This window comes from Aulonocara stuartgranti, assembly GCF_965226115.1.
Source record: "Aulonocara stuartgranti genome assembly, chromosome: 9".
Lineage (NCBI taxonomy): Eukaryota > Metazoa > Chordata > Actinopteri > Cichliformes > Cichlidae > Aulonocara > Aulonocara stuartgranti.
This window is the reverse complement of record NC_138960.1, coordinates 31,107,681-31,122,934: the sequence shown is the minus strand read 5'-3', so window position 1 is coordinate 31,122,934 and position 15,254 is coordinate 31,107,681. Positions and strand designations below refer to the sequence as shown.

General features: G+C 36.9%; 1 protein-coding gene and 1 long non-coding RNA gene across 3 annotated transcripts; one reads left to right on the top strand and one right to left on the bottom strand.

Annotated features, from left to right (window-relative positions):
• Positions 1 to 4,760: 4,760 nt before the first annotated feature.
• LOC309714610 (uncharacterized protein) lies at positions 4,761 to 7,896 on the top strand (the record flags this gene model as incomplete). Its single annotated transcript, XM_082547157.1, has 5 exons — positions 4,761 to 5,692; positions 6,174 to 6,532; positions 6,623 to 6,706; positions 7,098 to 7,311; positions 7,823 to 7,896. The coding sequence occupies exons 1-5, from the start codon at positions 5,662 to 5,664 to the stop codon at positions 7,894 to 7,896; spliced, it is 762 nt and encodes a 253-aa protein (XP_082403283.1). The 5' UTR covers positions 4,761 to 5,661.
• A 3,758-nt stretch (positions 7,897 to 11,654) lies between these two features.
• LOC309714532 lies at positions 11,655 to 15,005 on the bottom strand. 2 transcript variants are annotated; one of them, XR_014278957.1, is made up of 5 exons: positions 14,947 to 15,005; positions 14,338 to 14,403; positions 13,832 to 13,987; positions 13,287 to 13,379; positions 11,655 to 12,989 (listed from the first exon to the last, which is right to left on the bottom strand). It is a non-coding gene; the product is annotated as an uncharacterized lncRNA (long non-coding RNA). The 2 variants fall into 2 exon arrangements; XR_014278958.1 differs by lacking the exon at positions 14,947 to 15,005 and having other exon boundaries at positions 14,338 to 14,734.
• Between the last annotated feature and the right edge of the window lie 249 nt (positions 15,006 to 15,254).

Sequence of the window (15,254 nt, the reverse complement as noted above, 5' to 3'; positions counted from 1 at the left end):
TGAAATGTTCTTTTTTTTTTTTAAGGTAGGCATAGGATTTACCCCCCCCCCCCCCTTCTATTCTTTTTTAATTTAATTTAATTTTTTAAATTGTATTTATATAGTGTTTGATTTTAATTTTTTACATTTAATTTAATTTATTTATTTAATATTTTTTCTAATTTACTCACTTTTTTCTTCTTTTTTTCTTTTCTGAATTTTCTGTTCTTGTGTTGGTATGATGTTTTTTGTATTTTAACTTGTCTTTTGTTTAACAAGAAAACGTTAAAATGATTGGGAAAGAAATGTTTGATAAAATATGTCACGTAAGATGTATACAATACAATGTATACAAGTTTGTATAATCTCTTAATAAACAAATTTTAAAAAAAGTTGCTGTCCATGCAAACAATACTGATTTGTAGACTTGTAATTGTTTAACTAACAATCTTGTCAACACAAAGTTCCAATCCAATTTTATTTATGAAGCACTTTAAAATACCCAGCACAGGAACAAAGTGCTGTACAGAAAATAAGTTAAAAACAATAGAATAACAGAAAACAGCAAAAATATAGAAATAAAACACATAATGCATAAAATTAAAACAGCCCTATATATATATATATAACTATATATATGAGTTTTATTCATCTTTCTTAATCATTTATGGTTGTGGTGTGATCTTCTCCTGGTTCCTTGTTTCCCCGTGTGTGTTGCTGTGTCAGTTGTGCTGCCCCACCGTGCAATTTATTATTTTTAAACAATCGTATGAATTTTTGTATTGATGTACTTTTGTTAATTTCATACGTACAGGTGTTCCACACACTAACTCCTGTGATTGTAATGCTGTGATATTTTACATTAGTCTTTACCATTGGCTTGGTTCATCTACTCCCACTGAGTTTGCTACAGTAATAGTTAATGTTTTATTTTTAGAAGGGTGTCCAGTTTTTACAATTTCTTTAGGTAAACCAGGACCAGCATTAAGAAAAAAAGTCATTAAAACCATTTGCAAATTGTTTTATGTCACTGATCAGTGTATTTTGTGTTTGAAAGTTATTGGGATATTCCAATCTTTTAGTTCCTTTATTTACAATATCATTTAGTACTGTCCACGCTTTTCATATTTTTTTTATCTAAAAGTTTACTGTAGTAATTTATTTTACTCGTTCTCATAATTATTATGAATTTATCTTATACCTTTTATAAGTTTGTTCTTGTATAACAGATTCTTTTTCTTACATGCGTTTGTTAGCCATGTTTTCAGTTTTCTTTGCTTTATTCACCAGGGGATAGTGTTTATTGTAAAGACTTAATATTATAGATAAGAAGTTTACATATGCCACGTCAACATCTTGAACACAGATCTTTCTCTAGTCTTGGTTGTTACACTGTTCTTTAAGGTAGCCGATTTCTTAAGCCTAAATTATAGTATTTACACAATTTTCATTTCATTTACTCCCTGCTGCTCTCCACCTCTTCTCCCTCTCTTGTCTCTTTCTTCCTGCAAGTCTCTCCATTCCCTCAATCTGGTCCACATCTCATCACTCACTATACTTTTTCTACTCCCTCTCTATCACTTCCTCCATTCCCTTTATCTCTCACTCACAAACGCATGCATCCATACATGAAAGAAAACATTATTTATTAGCTCACCCGGATAAGACCCATGCAAAACAAACTGAAGGTTTTTGTCCGGAAACCCACCATCAAAGTACCCATTGTCTCTGATGTCTGCAAATAAGAATAACCAGAACTCCAGACACTGGCTGTGAAGAAAATGCCACCAGTATTCAATTCTTTCATTGGAAGTACTTCCTCCCTCCAGGTAACTCTCAAAGGTGTCGTAAGGAGCCACGGGCACAAGGAAACACTGAAAGCCTATAACATGGCCATTTTCAGTTCCAAGATCACCTCTGGCAACTCTACACCGCTGCACCGCTTCTACGTAACACCCCCCGATCACTTTCAGATTACTATTTGTTGTGTATGCATTAAGACAGATTATTTTTCTCGACAAACCATCAACACTCTCATTGATTGAGATGCCATATGGTTTAAGTTTGCCGTAGGAGTACAGGTGCCAGATGAAGTTCAGCCCTTTTGAAAAATAGTTCGCCTTCGCCTGAGACGTCTTGTGTGCCTCAATGCCACCCCTCAGGGATCCAGCTCAGTCAACACCAAGTGCACATCCTCTTTCCTCACGCGTAGTCAATGTTCTCTGCATTTAGCATATATCCATCAGTACGCGTGAAGCTACCAGAGTACTGCAACTGGTTGTCAATGAATTCAACCAAGACTTCCAGGTCAGAGTACGCTTTTGTGACGAGTGTGTCCCCTAAGAACTCTCTTCAGATGTCTCTCACTTTTATAAAACTTGTGTGTACTGCCAAGCACTGTTTTAATATATTTATATATTAAAACAGTGCTTGGCAGTACACACAAGTTTTATAAAAGTGAGAGTCCAATCTCAAAATTAAAATCTACTTACTTTTTAGCCTTTTTATTAAATACTCTTAAATTTAAAGACTTTGTTGACCTCAGAACTCTACACATAATTTATAAAGCAACAAACAAATCTTTGGCCAAAACATTTAGAACTTGATCAGGATAAAGGCCGAATCGTGATGACCTGAGAGAAATCCTTATGTTCAGCAAAGCTTCAGATGAAGATTTTTTCCATCGTGAGTGATCGTGGCTCAAGAGTTGGGTGTTCGTCTTGTAATCGGAAGGTTGCCGGCTCGGACAGTCTCGGTTGTTGTGTCCTTGGGCAACACACTTCACCTACCGCCTACTGGTGATGGACAGAGGGGCCGATGGCGCGATATGGCAGCCATGGCTACAACTGTAGTGAATGAATAGTGGTATTGTAAAGCGCTTTGAGGGGTCCTGAAAAGCACATTATAAATGTAATCCATTATTATTATTCAATCTTGGTCTTGCCAAACCACATGCTGGTGCTTTTCACAAAGATTTAAAAGACTTAAAACTCATCTGCAGTTTTTCAACATGGAAGCTACACACATGTTTTATCCTGTTTAACTGTTTTATTTCTTGTAGATTTTATCTTCTTTCCATTTAAATATAAAACAGAGGCTGTTTTGATAAGACTCAGTGAATCTCAGTTAAAATAAAACAATAAGAAAAACATTAAAATGTAATGTAAATCTTTTTTCCCTTCTTTTCCCCAGAGTTGGTGGGGCAGATGAAGGCTCGAGTAGGAGACTGATAAAGTCAACTTTTTATATATATTGTAAATGTTGCAGTCAGTGCCATCCATTTTCTTCCAACAAGTGATGACTTTTCTATGATTAAATACTGTCTGCATTTTTGTTTTGCTTTCATTGAGTCTCCAACATCATAATTTACAATATTTGAGGATGTTAAAAAGTGAAAGTCATGAAATCTTGTGTTTAACCTCTGACCCAGAATGTCACAGCAGAAATGGAGACTCATCAGACCAGGAAACATTTCTCCAATCTCTTATTGTCTAATATTTGTGAGTCTGTTTCCTCAGTTTGCTGTTCTTAGCTGACAGCTGTTGTAGCCAGTGTGGTCTTCTGCTGCTTCTAGCCCATGTGCTTCAAATTCTGACATGTTGTGTTCTCAGAGATGGTCTTCTGTATAGTTTGCTTTAAATGAGTGGTTATTTTTAGTCTCTGCTGCCTTCCTATCAGCATGAAGTCATCTGGTCTTTCTCCTTTGACCTCTGACATCAAGAAGCTCGTTTCACTCAGAGAAGTGCTGCTCACTAGATGTATCGCTGAGTTTTACATTCTTTTGTGCAGTTTGCATTAAGTTTATTTAATTTCTTCTCTTTGATTCACCACTCACTCTTTCAAATTGTTTTCTATCTCGGTGAATCACTGAGATTTAAAGAAGGTTCCACACAAGCCCTGATCAAGTCCTAAATGTTGTGGGTCAAAGATTTGTTTGTTGCTTTATAAATTATGTGTAGAGTTCTGAGGTCAGTCAAGCCTTTAAATGTAAGAGTATTTAATAAAAAGGCTAAAAAGTGGGTTTGGTTTATTATCCTAATTCTATGTTATTTATCATCAGTTTATTAATGATATAATTTGCTTGACTCCCAAATAGTATGAGATTTGTTTTGCTCAGATTCAGTGTTAAATCATTATAGAAAAACCAAGTCCTAAATTGATTTTCTAGTTCATTCAGAAGTTGTTCCAAGTTACTTCCACAATAACTTTGTATCATCTGCAAACAATATGACTTCTGTGTCTTTGCAGTTACTTCAAATCAAGACATGTTAACACAAACACCTTTACCCTCATTTATCTCTCATGGCCCTGGTGCCATCTGTCTGCATTGACTTGATAATTAATCAGAGGTAGCAGGGTGTGATACAGGAACTCTAAAAGACACATTAGCGTATGTTTAGTGGTCACTGGGTGAACTGGGTGCGTCTCGAATTCGTCTCGAATTCTGAATGAGCCAGAGGAGGCCAGATGTGTTGATGTGGATCGTTAGCCTTGCTTTTGTTGACCTTGGCTTATGTGGGTGGTTTAATTTCACTTTTCACACATTTAGAGGTGCTTTTCAAAGAAGGGGGAAACTACCTTTTGCTATCTTATAAACTCAGTAATGTTCTCCACATGATTACAAAGATCTAAATTAGAGGTCTAAGTCATTATTTGTATGTAATATTGGTACAATTTGGCTTATTTTAAAACATTTAATAAATATCAGGTTTCAATACTAATAATACACATTTTGTTTAAAATATATTTAAAGAGCAGCTGTATTTGCTCTGATACATTTGAAATTATAAAGTATTTGCACAAATCTCCTGATAATAGAAAGTAAATTAATCATTGGTGCAAAAGATCAAACTGGTTTCTTGTCTGAAACAACCAGAGCAGGAAGTTAAATCAAAATCATCTAACACAGATCTAGTTGACATGAAAGCAGAACAATCTAAACTCATTAGATTTGTTTGTTTGTTTTATTAAATAAATTCTTCACATTATATAGACCACCTTGTTTCGTTTTAAACACATGATTAACTATGCAGACCTTGATAAATTGACTTAATTTCACTTGCCACTTTCAGACTCATTTATTAAAGTTAATAAAGACAAAATGAGTGGTCAGCGGTCATTGTGATATTCTGTGCCACATTTGTGAGTACAAAAACCATTTTTGCCTCAAAAAGCTGCTGTGGGGGTTTACACAGAGGTGTAACTGAACGGCTGCAGGTCAAATAACGTGAAGATGTTTTTGCAAAAATGTTCTATGTGAGTGGAAAGTTCTTTGGGTGATCTAATACTGCGTTAATTGATGCAAACATGCAGTGAGTTCATTTCAGTAATTAGCTGCTAATTTTAGCTGCTAATTTTAGGCATTAAGTGTTTCATATTTTATAAAGTGTGAGGTGGAAAGATTTGGTAAAGCTCATTTTGCACGGCAGCTTTCTAACTGTACTTTTTTTTTCAGACCTGAGAATCAGCATTTTAAAGAAATGTAAATGATGCCAGTTGGTAGAAACAACCTGACTGGTTGTAAAGCGAAGAAGAAGCTCAACCCCCCCACATTCCTGCCCACACCCACAAACCTCCTTAAAAGCCCAGGAGAATTGCTCTTAAGTCACCTTCCTGCTTGGTTTGGAGCTCTTTCATCAGAGATACTTTCTCCAGTTTTCCTCTTTTAATCACTGGGATTTCATGGAAGATTATGGGATGCACTTTTCTCCAGGTATGTACTCAGCATTGTTGCCTGGTGAGCTAATATGAACAGAGTTGGCTAACCTCTAAGACAACTTGTAAAAATACTCTTTTACTCTGTGTTGTAAGTCTTCATGGCAGAAGTCACCATTTCTCCCTCCACAGCTGAACAGAGTCCACTTTAAATCCTTTTTGGTTTTAAAGAATGTACAAATATTTTTTTCTACTTTGTGGGAAACTTTTGTGTTTAAGATTCATTGTGTTGATGCTCAGTCATCAGGTAAGTAAATCCCTGAAGGTTGATTCAGTTCACCTGGATGTAATGTTTTCAATGGGAGAAATGTTTTGTGACTTCTTCAGTCTGAGACCTTTTGGGATTTAAGACTCATCAATTTAACCTTTGTTAATTTTTTCTGTTAGAAAGTCAGTCGTGCCAAAACATATCAGCAACTGACCCATGTGGACCATATAGACTTGTGCTTACTTGTCCTCTTGTCTCTTTACCCTCACAGACTCGTGGAGTTCAGGCAGCGGCCCTGAAGGGAGTCTATCCTTGGAAGAACTCGCTACATGGGCAGAGACTGCTCTAAAAATGGAGATGAGCAAAAAAACCGCTGATACCTCTGAGGCTGTTTCCAGTTCAGTCTCAGAGCAGAAACAAGATTTTGCTCTCCCAAGAAGCCAGGATGGCAACATCACTGCCACTCTGCACCCTCCCAGCACTGCTCCAGAGAAACCTAAAGGAAAGGCCCGGGTGGTGTTCACGGAGAGGCAGTTGAATATTCTTGTCCATCACTTTAATTTGAAACGTTACTATGAGCCAAGGGAGATGAAACAGTTGGCAGAGATGACAGGTCTGACCTACAGACAGGTGAGTGTTTTTCAATTCAATAGAACATAAGAAATTGAATTTTGGGTCCATTGTACTGATTAAATGTTTTCTGTTTTCTTCCGTCTTTAGGTAAAAAATTGGTTTCAAAACAGACGGAGTAAGTTTAGGAGGAGGTCACATCCTCAGCATGTGAATCAGGATGTCCCACTTCATGTAAGTATCTCCTATTATTAAACTGAATTGTTTATGATTTGATTTTATGGTATTTTTAATTTGGTTGTTGTTTTGATCTGTGTTGTTCAGCACTTTGGTCTGCCTGGTGTGTTCTTAAAGTGCTATACAAATAAACGATGAGAAGATGATTCTGTCATTATCTGGGGAATTGACTGTATTTAAAAAAGTGTAATGCCAATAATTTAAAACAACTATTCTCGTTTTACTGACAGTCCCCTTGTCCCCTTCAGTTTCAGGGAGAGAGACATCTCCTATTAGAGTATCTCCTATTATTAAAAAGCACTGTTTCTGATTCTGTCATTATCTGGGGAATTGATTGAAGTATTCTTAAAGTATTCTTATTTTACTGACAGTCCACCTGTTTCTCCAGTTTCAGGGAGAGGGACAGCCCCCATTCAGGCAGCAGTACACCGAGCACCAGGAGGTAAACCCAATCCCAAATGGTGGAAACCATCAGGGCCCCTATCATCATGCTGTGGACAGTTTTGCTCCTGGACCTCAGTGGACCTTCCCCAACTCGCCCCAGACATTTGGCTGGTCGATGCCACCAGACAACGGCCAGCATGAATTTAACCCTGCTGCTGGTATGAATGTACATGAAGAATACTATATGCCTTTTGTATGAGAAACTGTAAATAAAATATTTACACCCATTCAAAACTGAACTTTCTCAGCCCCTCCCCCTCTTTATTTATAGAGTTTTTACATGTAAGTTGACATATCAGGCCCAATAAAGAGGGTACCACAGACACAAAGATATATCTCAATACAGATTAGGCCATTAAAGTTAAATAAATAAATAAATAAAATAAAAATAAAGGAAAAAGTGGGAAAAACACACAGAGAGAGAACAAAACAAAAGAAAAAGCAAAGAAAAAAAGAACAAACAAAAACAAACAAACAAACAAAAAAACACTCCCCCCACAACCAGAACAAAAGAAAACCCCATGGTACTAAAGTTTAGTCTGTTGGAAGTGTTTTCAATGAACTGAAGTAAATAATAAAAGGCTGCCACATCTGTGAGAACTTATTAACATTTCCTCTGAGTCTGAATTTTATTTTCTCCATTTTTAAAAAGAACATAACATCTTCCAGCCAACGTGATCGGGCTGGAAGGTGATGAGCTTTCCAAGACAGCAAAATTCTACGTCGTGCCAGCAGTGAAGTGAACATAACATCCAGCTGTTTATGACTAAGGTTTAGGGTGGCATCTTCAGAAACACCAAACTAGTGGGCATGGTTGGAGTGTAACGCTCAAAACATGAGAGAGCACTTCAAAATAAAAAGTCCAGTATAACTTAAGTGTCGGGAAGGCAAAAAACAGGCGTTGCACCTGTTGCACAGGAATGCTGGGGTATATTTTAGATAATCTAGATGTGTAATCTGTATACCGTCTTAAACTGAATAAGGGAGAGTCTTGCACATGAGGCTGAAGAATGAATTCTGTCAACTATTTTGTCCCAGTAACCTTCCCCAAACGTAAGACCCAGTTCCTTTTCCCAATTCAAAGCAATTATTTGGTTGAGTAATTGCTCGATGCCATAATTAAAGTATATACTTGTGATATTAGAGCCTTACTGTGAGGCTTCAACTGGAATAAGTCTTCCCACCGAGGCTTGAGAAGCTGACTTGGAAACTCTGGCAAGATAGAAGATGCACAGTGTCTTATTTGAAAGTAGCAGAACAAATGATACGAGGGCAAATCATACAAAGAACAAAGGTCACTAAAGCTGAGAAAAATGTTATCTTTACAAAAGTCATAAAAACATTTGATACCTTTTCTTGCCCATATACGAAAGGAGGAGTCCACCAGCGATGGGGGGAAGAGGTAGTTGTTGCAGATTGGGGTCAGAGCAGAAGCAGAGACTGAATTGAAGTGATGCTGGAATTGATACCATATTTTTAGAGAGCCAATTAGAAAGGGGTTGTCTGTAAACTGTAACAGGGAAACAGGAAGGGATGAAAATAATAGTGCCAAGAAGTGATACAGGAAGGTTTACCCTTCTTTGAAAAGACAACTTTACATAGGTCAGCAAAGGGTTAAATTTTGCTGCTTGCAAAGCTTTAAATGAACTGGTAATATGCACTTTAAAGCCTGAAGAAGCTAGTTGGAAATCAAAATCGGTTTGTCTAAGCTCTTGTGCAGCTGGGTTTATGGGAAAACATTCACTTTTTTATATATTAATCTTGTACCCAGAGAAAGAGCCAAAATGTAGAAGTATTTGCATTATAGAGGATAAATGAATTGTTGGATTTGTAACATATAATAATAAGTCACCTGCATATAAAGCAACCCTATGTTCCGTACCACCACGAATAACCCCTTGAAACAGAGGCGAGGTTCTGAGAGCCACAGAGAGAGGCTCTATTGCTAAAGTGAAAAGTAAAGGTGAGAGTAAAATACTCCGAAATCAGTGTTAGTACAAACAGATGCCAGTGGCGTAGTATATAAAAGATGAATCCAAGATATAAAATTGTTACCAAAACCAAATTTCCTCAAGACTGCAAAAAGATACTCCCATTCCACTCGATCGAATGCTTTTCCTTAAAGGCCGCATTTTAAGGCCGATTACGTCACAGCGACGCGACGAAGGCTGTCCCAATTCAAAGGCTGCTCGAAATGCAGCCCTCAGATGCGTCCTTCATTTCCCTGAATTTTAAGGACATGGCGGTGTAGACTTCCTGGCCCAACATATCCCAGAATGCATAGCACGGCGGTGGGTGTGGATAATTTTGCCGAAAAAAAAAAAAGGCAGATGAGGGGCACCCGAAGAGTAAACTTTAAGTACTGAATATTATGTCACTTATTTATGTGCAAATGTTTAATAATGAAGAACATTAAAACATTACTGTTGGCCACACAAAGTTATGTGACATTAGTGACGTTTGTACTAACTTGGTTTTAACGCCTTTACTTTAAAATATACGCCGTTCAATAGCTGAGCTTAATCTTACAGAGAATGATCAAAGCTCACGTAGAAACAAACAAACGAACAAAAGATTTTCTCCTTCATTTCTGTCGAACAAAGCTGTATGAAATGTTTCCAGCTGTTAGTATCATGGTTGCTGGGCAGCGCAACGGAGGCTAGACCATCCCATTTCACAAGGCTCGCACTTCCGGCCTTAGCGGTCTTTAAGTACGCGGCCCTTGTGGACCGTTAAGGCTGCGTACTTTAAGGCTGCAGACCCTGAATTGGGATACAGCCAATGACTCAATTGTTTATAAGGAAGTGAATCACTGGTGGGATTTGTGGCGTTTTACCACGAAGAGATTTTTGGGCAAGAGATAAGTGCGCAACATATTGACAGATATGGAGTCAGCAAGGAGGAGAGGAGTTGCCCCTAGTGGACCTCATCACAGCCACAGAAACCACCATACGAATTAACAAATTGTCACAGACACAAGCAGAGCAAATCAGGATGAAAGTTTCATCCACCCTCTCCAGTGCCAAAGTCTCTCCGTCTAACCTCACAATACAAGAAAAGAAGGCCATCGCTTCCCTGAGCAAAGACCACAACATCAATATATATTACCAGCTGACAAGGGAAGGTGCACTGTGGTCCTAAACACTACGGATTACCACACAAAGATCACTACTCTCCTCAATGACAACAATACCTACGAAGCCTGAAAGCGAGACCCCACAAGCAGCTACAAAAAGTTATAGCTTGCTTCAAGACATTGAAAAAGGACAAAACCATTGACCGCTTTACATATCACCACCTTTACCCAGGGGATGTCATACCCTGCATCTACGGACTTCCTCAAAGCAGGTGTCCCGCTCAGACCCATTGTCAGTAGCATAAACTCAGCTACTTACAACATTTCGAAACACCTTGCTACCATCCTAGCACCACTTGTGGGGAACACACACACATCACATCAATAACTCCACCGACAAGGTCCAGAAACTTACCCTGGAATCAGATGAAACCATGGTGTCCTTGTATGTAGTCTCTCTCTTCACTTGCATACCTACCACGGAAGCAGTGGAGACGTAGTGATAACCCATGTAAAACATGGCTGTGCTATGGGCTCCCCCGTGTCACCTATTACAGCCAACCTTTACATGGAAGAAGTGGAAAGAAAAGCTCTTCGCTCTTTTAAAGGGAGAGTACCCAGCCACTGGTACAGATATGTAGACGACACCTGGGTCAAAATCAAAACACAATAAGTTTAATCCTTCACTGTGCATGTAAGGACAAGAAAGACATTGTGGACAAAACAGGACACCCCCCCATAATCTTTAGTTAAATGGTCTGATTGTTCAAATATGTATTTTCTTTGATTGTGGTAATATAATGTGTGCCCCAGTCTCCAAAAATGACATAGTGCAGGAAGCATACACTCAAAAAAATGAAACGTTGACTTTAATTAAAATTATTTTGTCAACAGGTTCCACGAAATTGAATTATGTTAGTTTAAAGCAAAAATCTTTAGTTCATCTAATTTAAAAAAACTACTTAAGATTAACAAGACATATTTAAGACTAACTAAATCAAGTTATGTTGTATGAACATAGATGATATATTTACAGGTTAGATAGTTAAGATTAGTTACTTCAACACATTTCTTATTTGTGGCAGTAAAATGTTAAATTTAAGTTAGATTAATTCAAATATTATATTTTCAGCCACCTTGTGCTTTATTAATTAGTTTTACCTAAATCTATTTTGTCAACAGGTTCCACACAAATGAATTAAGTACATCCAACTTATTTTTTTAAATTTATTTTATTGCCAACACATTCAGTGAGCATTTGTGTAAACCCAGTCCAAAATAAAACACAACAGCTCATTAGGGTTAGTAATTAACAGTATGTAGACAGATGCAACATCAAGACTTTAAATTAAATGTCTGTATCTACCAGAAATAGAAGAAAAAAAACGCATTGAAGATCACATAACACATTAATAAGATGACACTTGAGTTATGCACATGTGACGCTAGTAAGGTCTGTGAGTGTTTTTTTCTTTTAGTGTCTAAAATGGATAGCAAAGTTGCTATTTGCAATGATTGCTTAGGGTCAGTCCAGTAACACAATGCCAATGAAGTGCTTTCCTTTAACAATGCAAAGTGAAGTGTCCACCTCAACAGCCACAATTTTAAAAAAAATTATGTAACAACAACAACAACAACAACAATAATAATAATAATAATAATAATAATAATAATAATAATAATAAATAGTCCACTGATATTAGCAATCAAAGAAAATTACATCACCATCCCAAATAAAACTTTAACAAAACATGCCAACATTATGGTCTAACAATAAAACAGCTTGTCAGCGTTCAGTTTTTTTGCAACAGCACAGCAGTAACCATTTAACACTCGCCACTGTCAACATTTATTTTACCAGTGTTTGGGCAAAAAACTTCAGATGTAAACATTTTAACATGGAAACAATTGTTCGTCTTTAAAAGTCCACAAAATATACATTCATCCTGCATTCCCAACTTGGATGATTTGATATCCTCGTGTTGGTGTTGTTCCCAGACCATCATGAAAATGTTGTTCCAGGTTCAACATTGCAAGTGACCAATCACATTGTTGTGACGTTATTCTTTTGCGCGCCAAGCCATTCGTGCATTTATGAAATTCCAATGTTGCAAGGACAATATCAATTCTGCTTACTGTTTATTAAAGGGTTACGGTTAGGGTTAGGGTCAGTTGATCGGCGGACAGAGGCGGTTTCACGCAGCTTAAGTACAGTTTTTTGTTTTACGCCGGTTTTTCCTGAAGTCGCAAAAGTATGACGTCACAACATTCTGATTGGTCACTTGCAATGTTGATCCTGGAACAACATTTAGTATGATGATCTGGGAACAACACCAACACGAGGATATCAGATCAACCTCCTAACTTACCCTTATTTTTAGTATGTATTGCAATTACCTTTACAATGCACACAATGTAACACAAACTGAATATGAACATATTTCCACCTCATAACAATATGCCTTGAACGCTAATATACACACCACCCTTCAACATTTCTGGTGCAGTATCATCTCTAAATTAAATCCTTTAAATCTCAATACTTTTGATTGTCTCTTAGCTTTCAGTCTTGAGGTTAACTGAGATTCAGTGCATATATCCCACCCATTAAGAGTGCACATGCAGAGGCCAGGTCTTCCAGGTCATGCAGGACACACTAGATGGTTATACCCACATCGGCTGGAGGAGTGCTGGCATCAGCTCTTTCGATGGTAAAGATAGCAAGGGTAATTTGTTCCAGCTCCCTCTGAACAGCTGTAGCTTAGACACAAAAACATAGAAAAATGGCATCCAGTTTTAAAAAAAGAAAGAAAAAGGGCCAAAGCTACCCTTTAATGACGTAAACACAATATTAGGAACATGCACCCCAGTGCGCCACTATTTTAGACTACAGATTCAACGATAAATATAAATAGTTTGGGTATACAAGAAGATTTCCCAAAACATTTAAACAGGTTCCATGCAAATTACAACAACAACAACATTACAACATGCAACAACATTAGTTATTCAAAATTTGGTTTAATACAGATAAAAAACTAAACTAAAATTACCAACCAATTATTCTTTGAAGAGGATGCTTGGGTCTTCATTCAGGTAAAAAGGTAGTGCCCTGAGGACACACTCCCTCCCCTTTTCAATGGTTTCCTTCTGTAGAGAGTGGCAGAGATACAGGAAGAGAAAACAGATATACTTTAGGATGACAGAAACTCACATTATACGCAAAATGAATGACATATCCACTGCACAGATAGACATGTACACAAGACCAACTAATCATCACATGGACATGAATAGTTAACCTGTTAGGCAGGGTTTCCACCACATTATATATGTCCATAATGGAGGTAAAGACAAACTAATACATCATCTTTTTTGCATTCAAAACATAACATAAAAACATTCACTTCTGGTTTAACCTAAATCAAGGGATCAGATTTTACATATGTTTAGGTAATTTAAATTTTCCAACGTTTTGAGTACCAAACTTTGTCTTGCTTAATATAAATGTAAGTGCACTGTGCAGCTACCATACACTAGCTGTTTAAATTTGAAAATGATCTTATTAGCCATAATATTTTGCTACCAACAGAATAACGCACCTGTGTGGCTGGGGCCAAAGTTTGTCTAATTTTCTTCCCTGCAACGCCTCCTTTTTTCTTGAAGACTTTTATGAGCTGGTCAGTGTATTGGTCAAGTTGTGTAAAAAGCCTTGGAACATGTGCAGCAGTAGTAATCCTCACATATTCTGCTTCCACCTGAAAATATGTCAACAAACACAACATACTGTACTGTAAATATACATACTATATGTACACATATACAAACTAAAACTAATGTAGAAAGACCTCATTAAAGCTATAATTTTAACACAAACATTTACACAAAATGCTAATGGAGCCATTACAGCTTTTATTATTATTTATCAAGTTCCAAAAAATATTGATCACAGCTGATCTGAAAAGAATTTCATGCCTCAGGCCCTTGAACTGCAACCTTTACCATGGTTCAGATGTGGAGAAGAAATAACAGGGGCATGGGATGGGTCACAAAAGAAAACTTAACTTATAAAACAGTTTTGTTTTTAAAAGTATAACAGTTCACATACCACATACAAGCTCAGCAATACCACATACACCACATCAGTATAGGAGGGAGCAGGTAAAGGCAGGATCTGAGATTTATAAAGTAAAACAAGAAATTCATTACTTAATTTCAAGAAGCAAATTATTGTTTGAATTACAACTAAATAAAATACTACTCAGAAGAAAAGCAAGAGATTGACACTGCCATGTGCTAACTTTCTATAGAAGCAATTATCACCAGGTCTGTCGACCTCCATTGTCTGTCCACTCATATGTCTTGAATAATTTTATTAAAAAAATTAAGTGTGTACTTTCACAAACTGTAATTTATAACTACATTGATATGTATAACTCCGCTAGGAAACATGCTGTATTTACAGACCATTTTTACATAATACAGATTACTGATAGAGCAGAGCAATGGTGTCACAGTGGCTTTCGCCCTTCACTTTTTGGATTTTAAATGTCACTTTATGCTATCCTTGCTATCCTATTCGATATTTCCGACTCTCGGATTACAGAAAAGGAATCCCAAGAAAGCAAATGGAAAAATAACCCCTTGAAAGAATAACCCCATGAACCCCTGTAGCTAATCCCTTAATAAAACAAAAAACAATAAAAATGTTTCTTACACAGTCCACAAAATAAGCATGTCCAGGACCCAGTAAAACTAATGTAAAACAAGCGCACACAAACGATATAACATGTCTTGTAAGACAAACGTAAAATATAACCATGCTGGACATATAGATACTACACAACATAGTCAAAGAAAAAAGTGGGCATGTCAAATGCTCTTTCAAGCTCATAATTAGAATTAGACAGTCTGTTTTGACAAAGAGAAGAAAAACGGGCTTATTGACTTTTTCTGATAATGTAATGTGGCTGAAAAAAAACATCCTACAGCAATGTTTTTTTTAAATGTTATTTTGTATCTTCC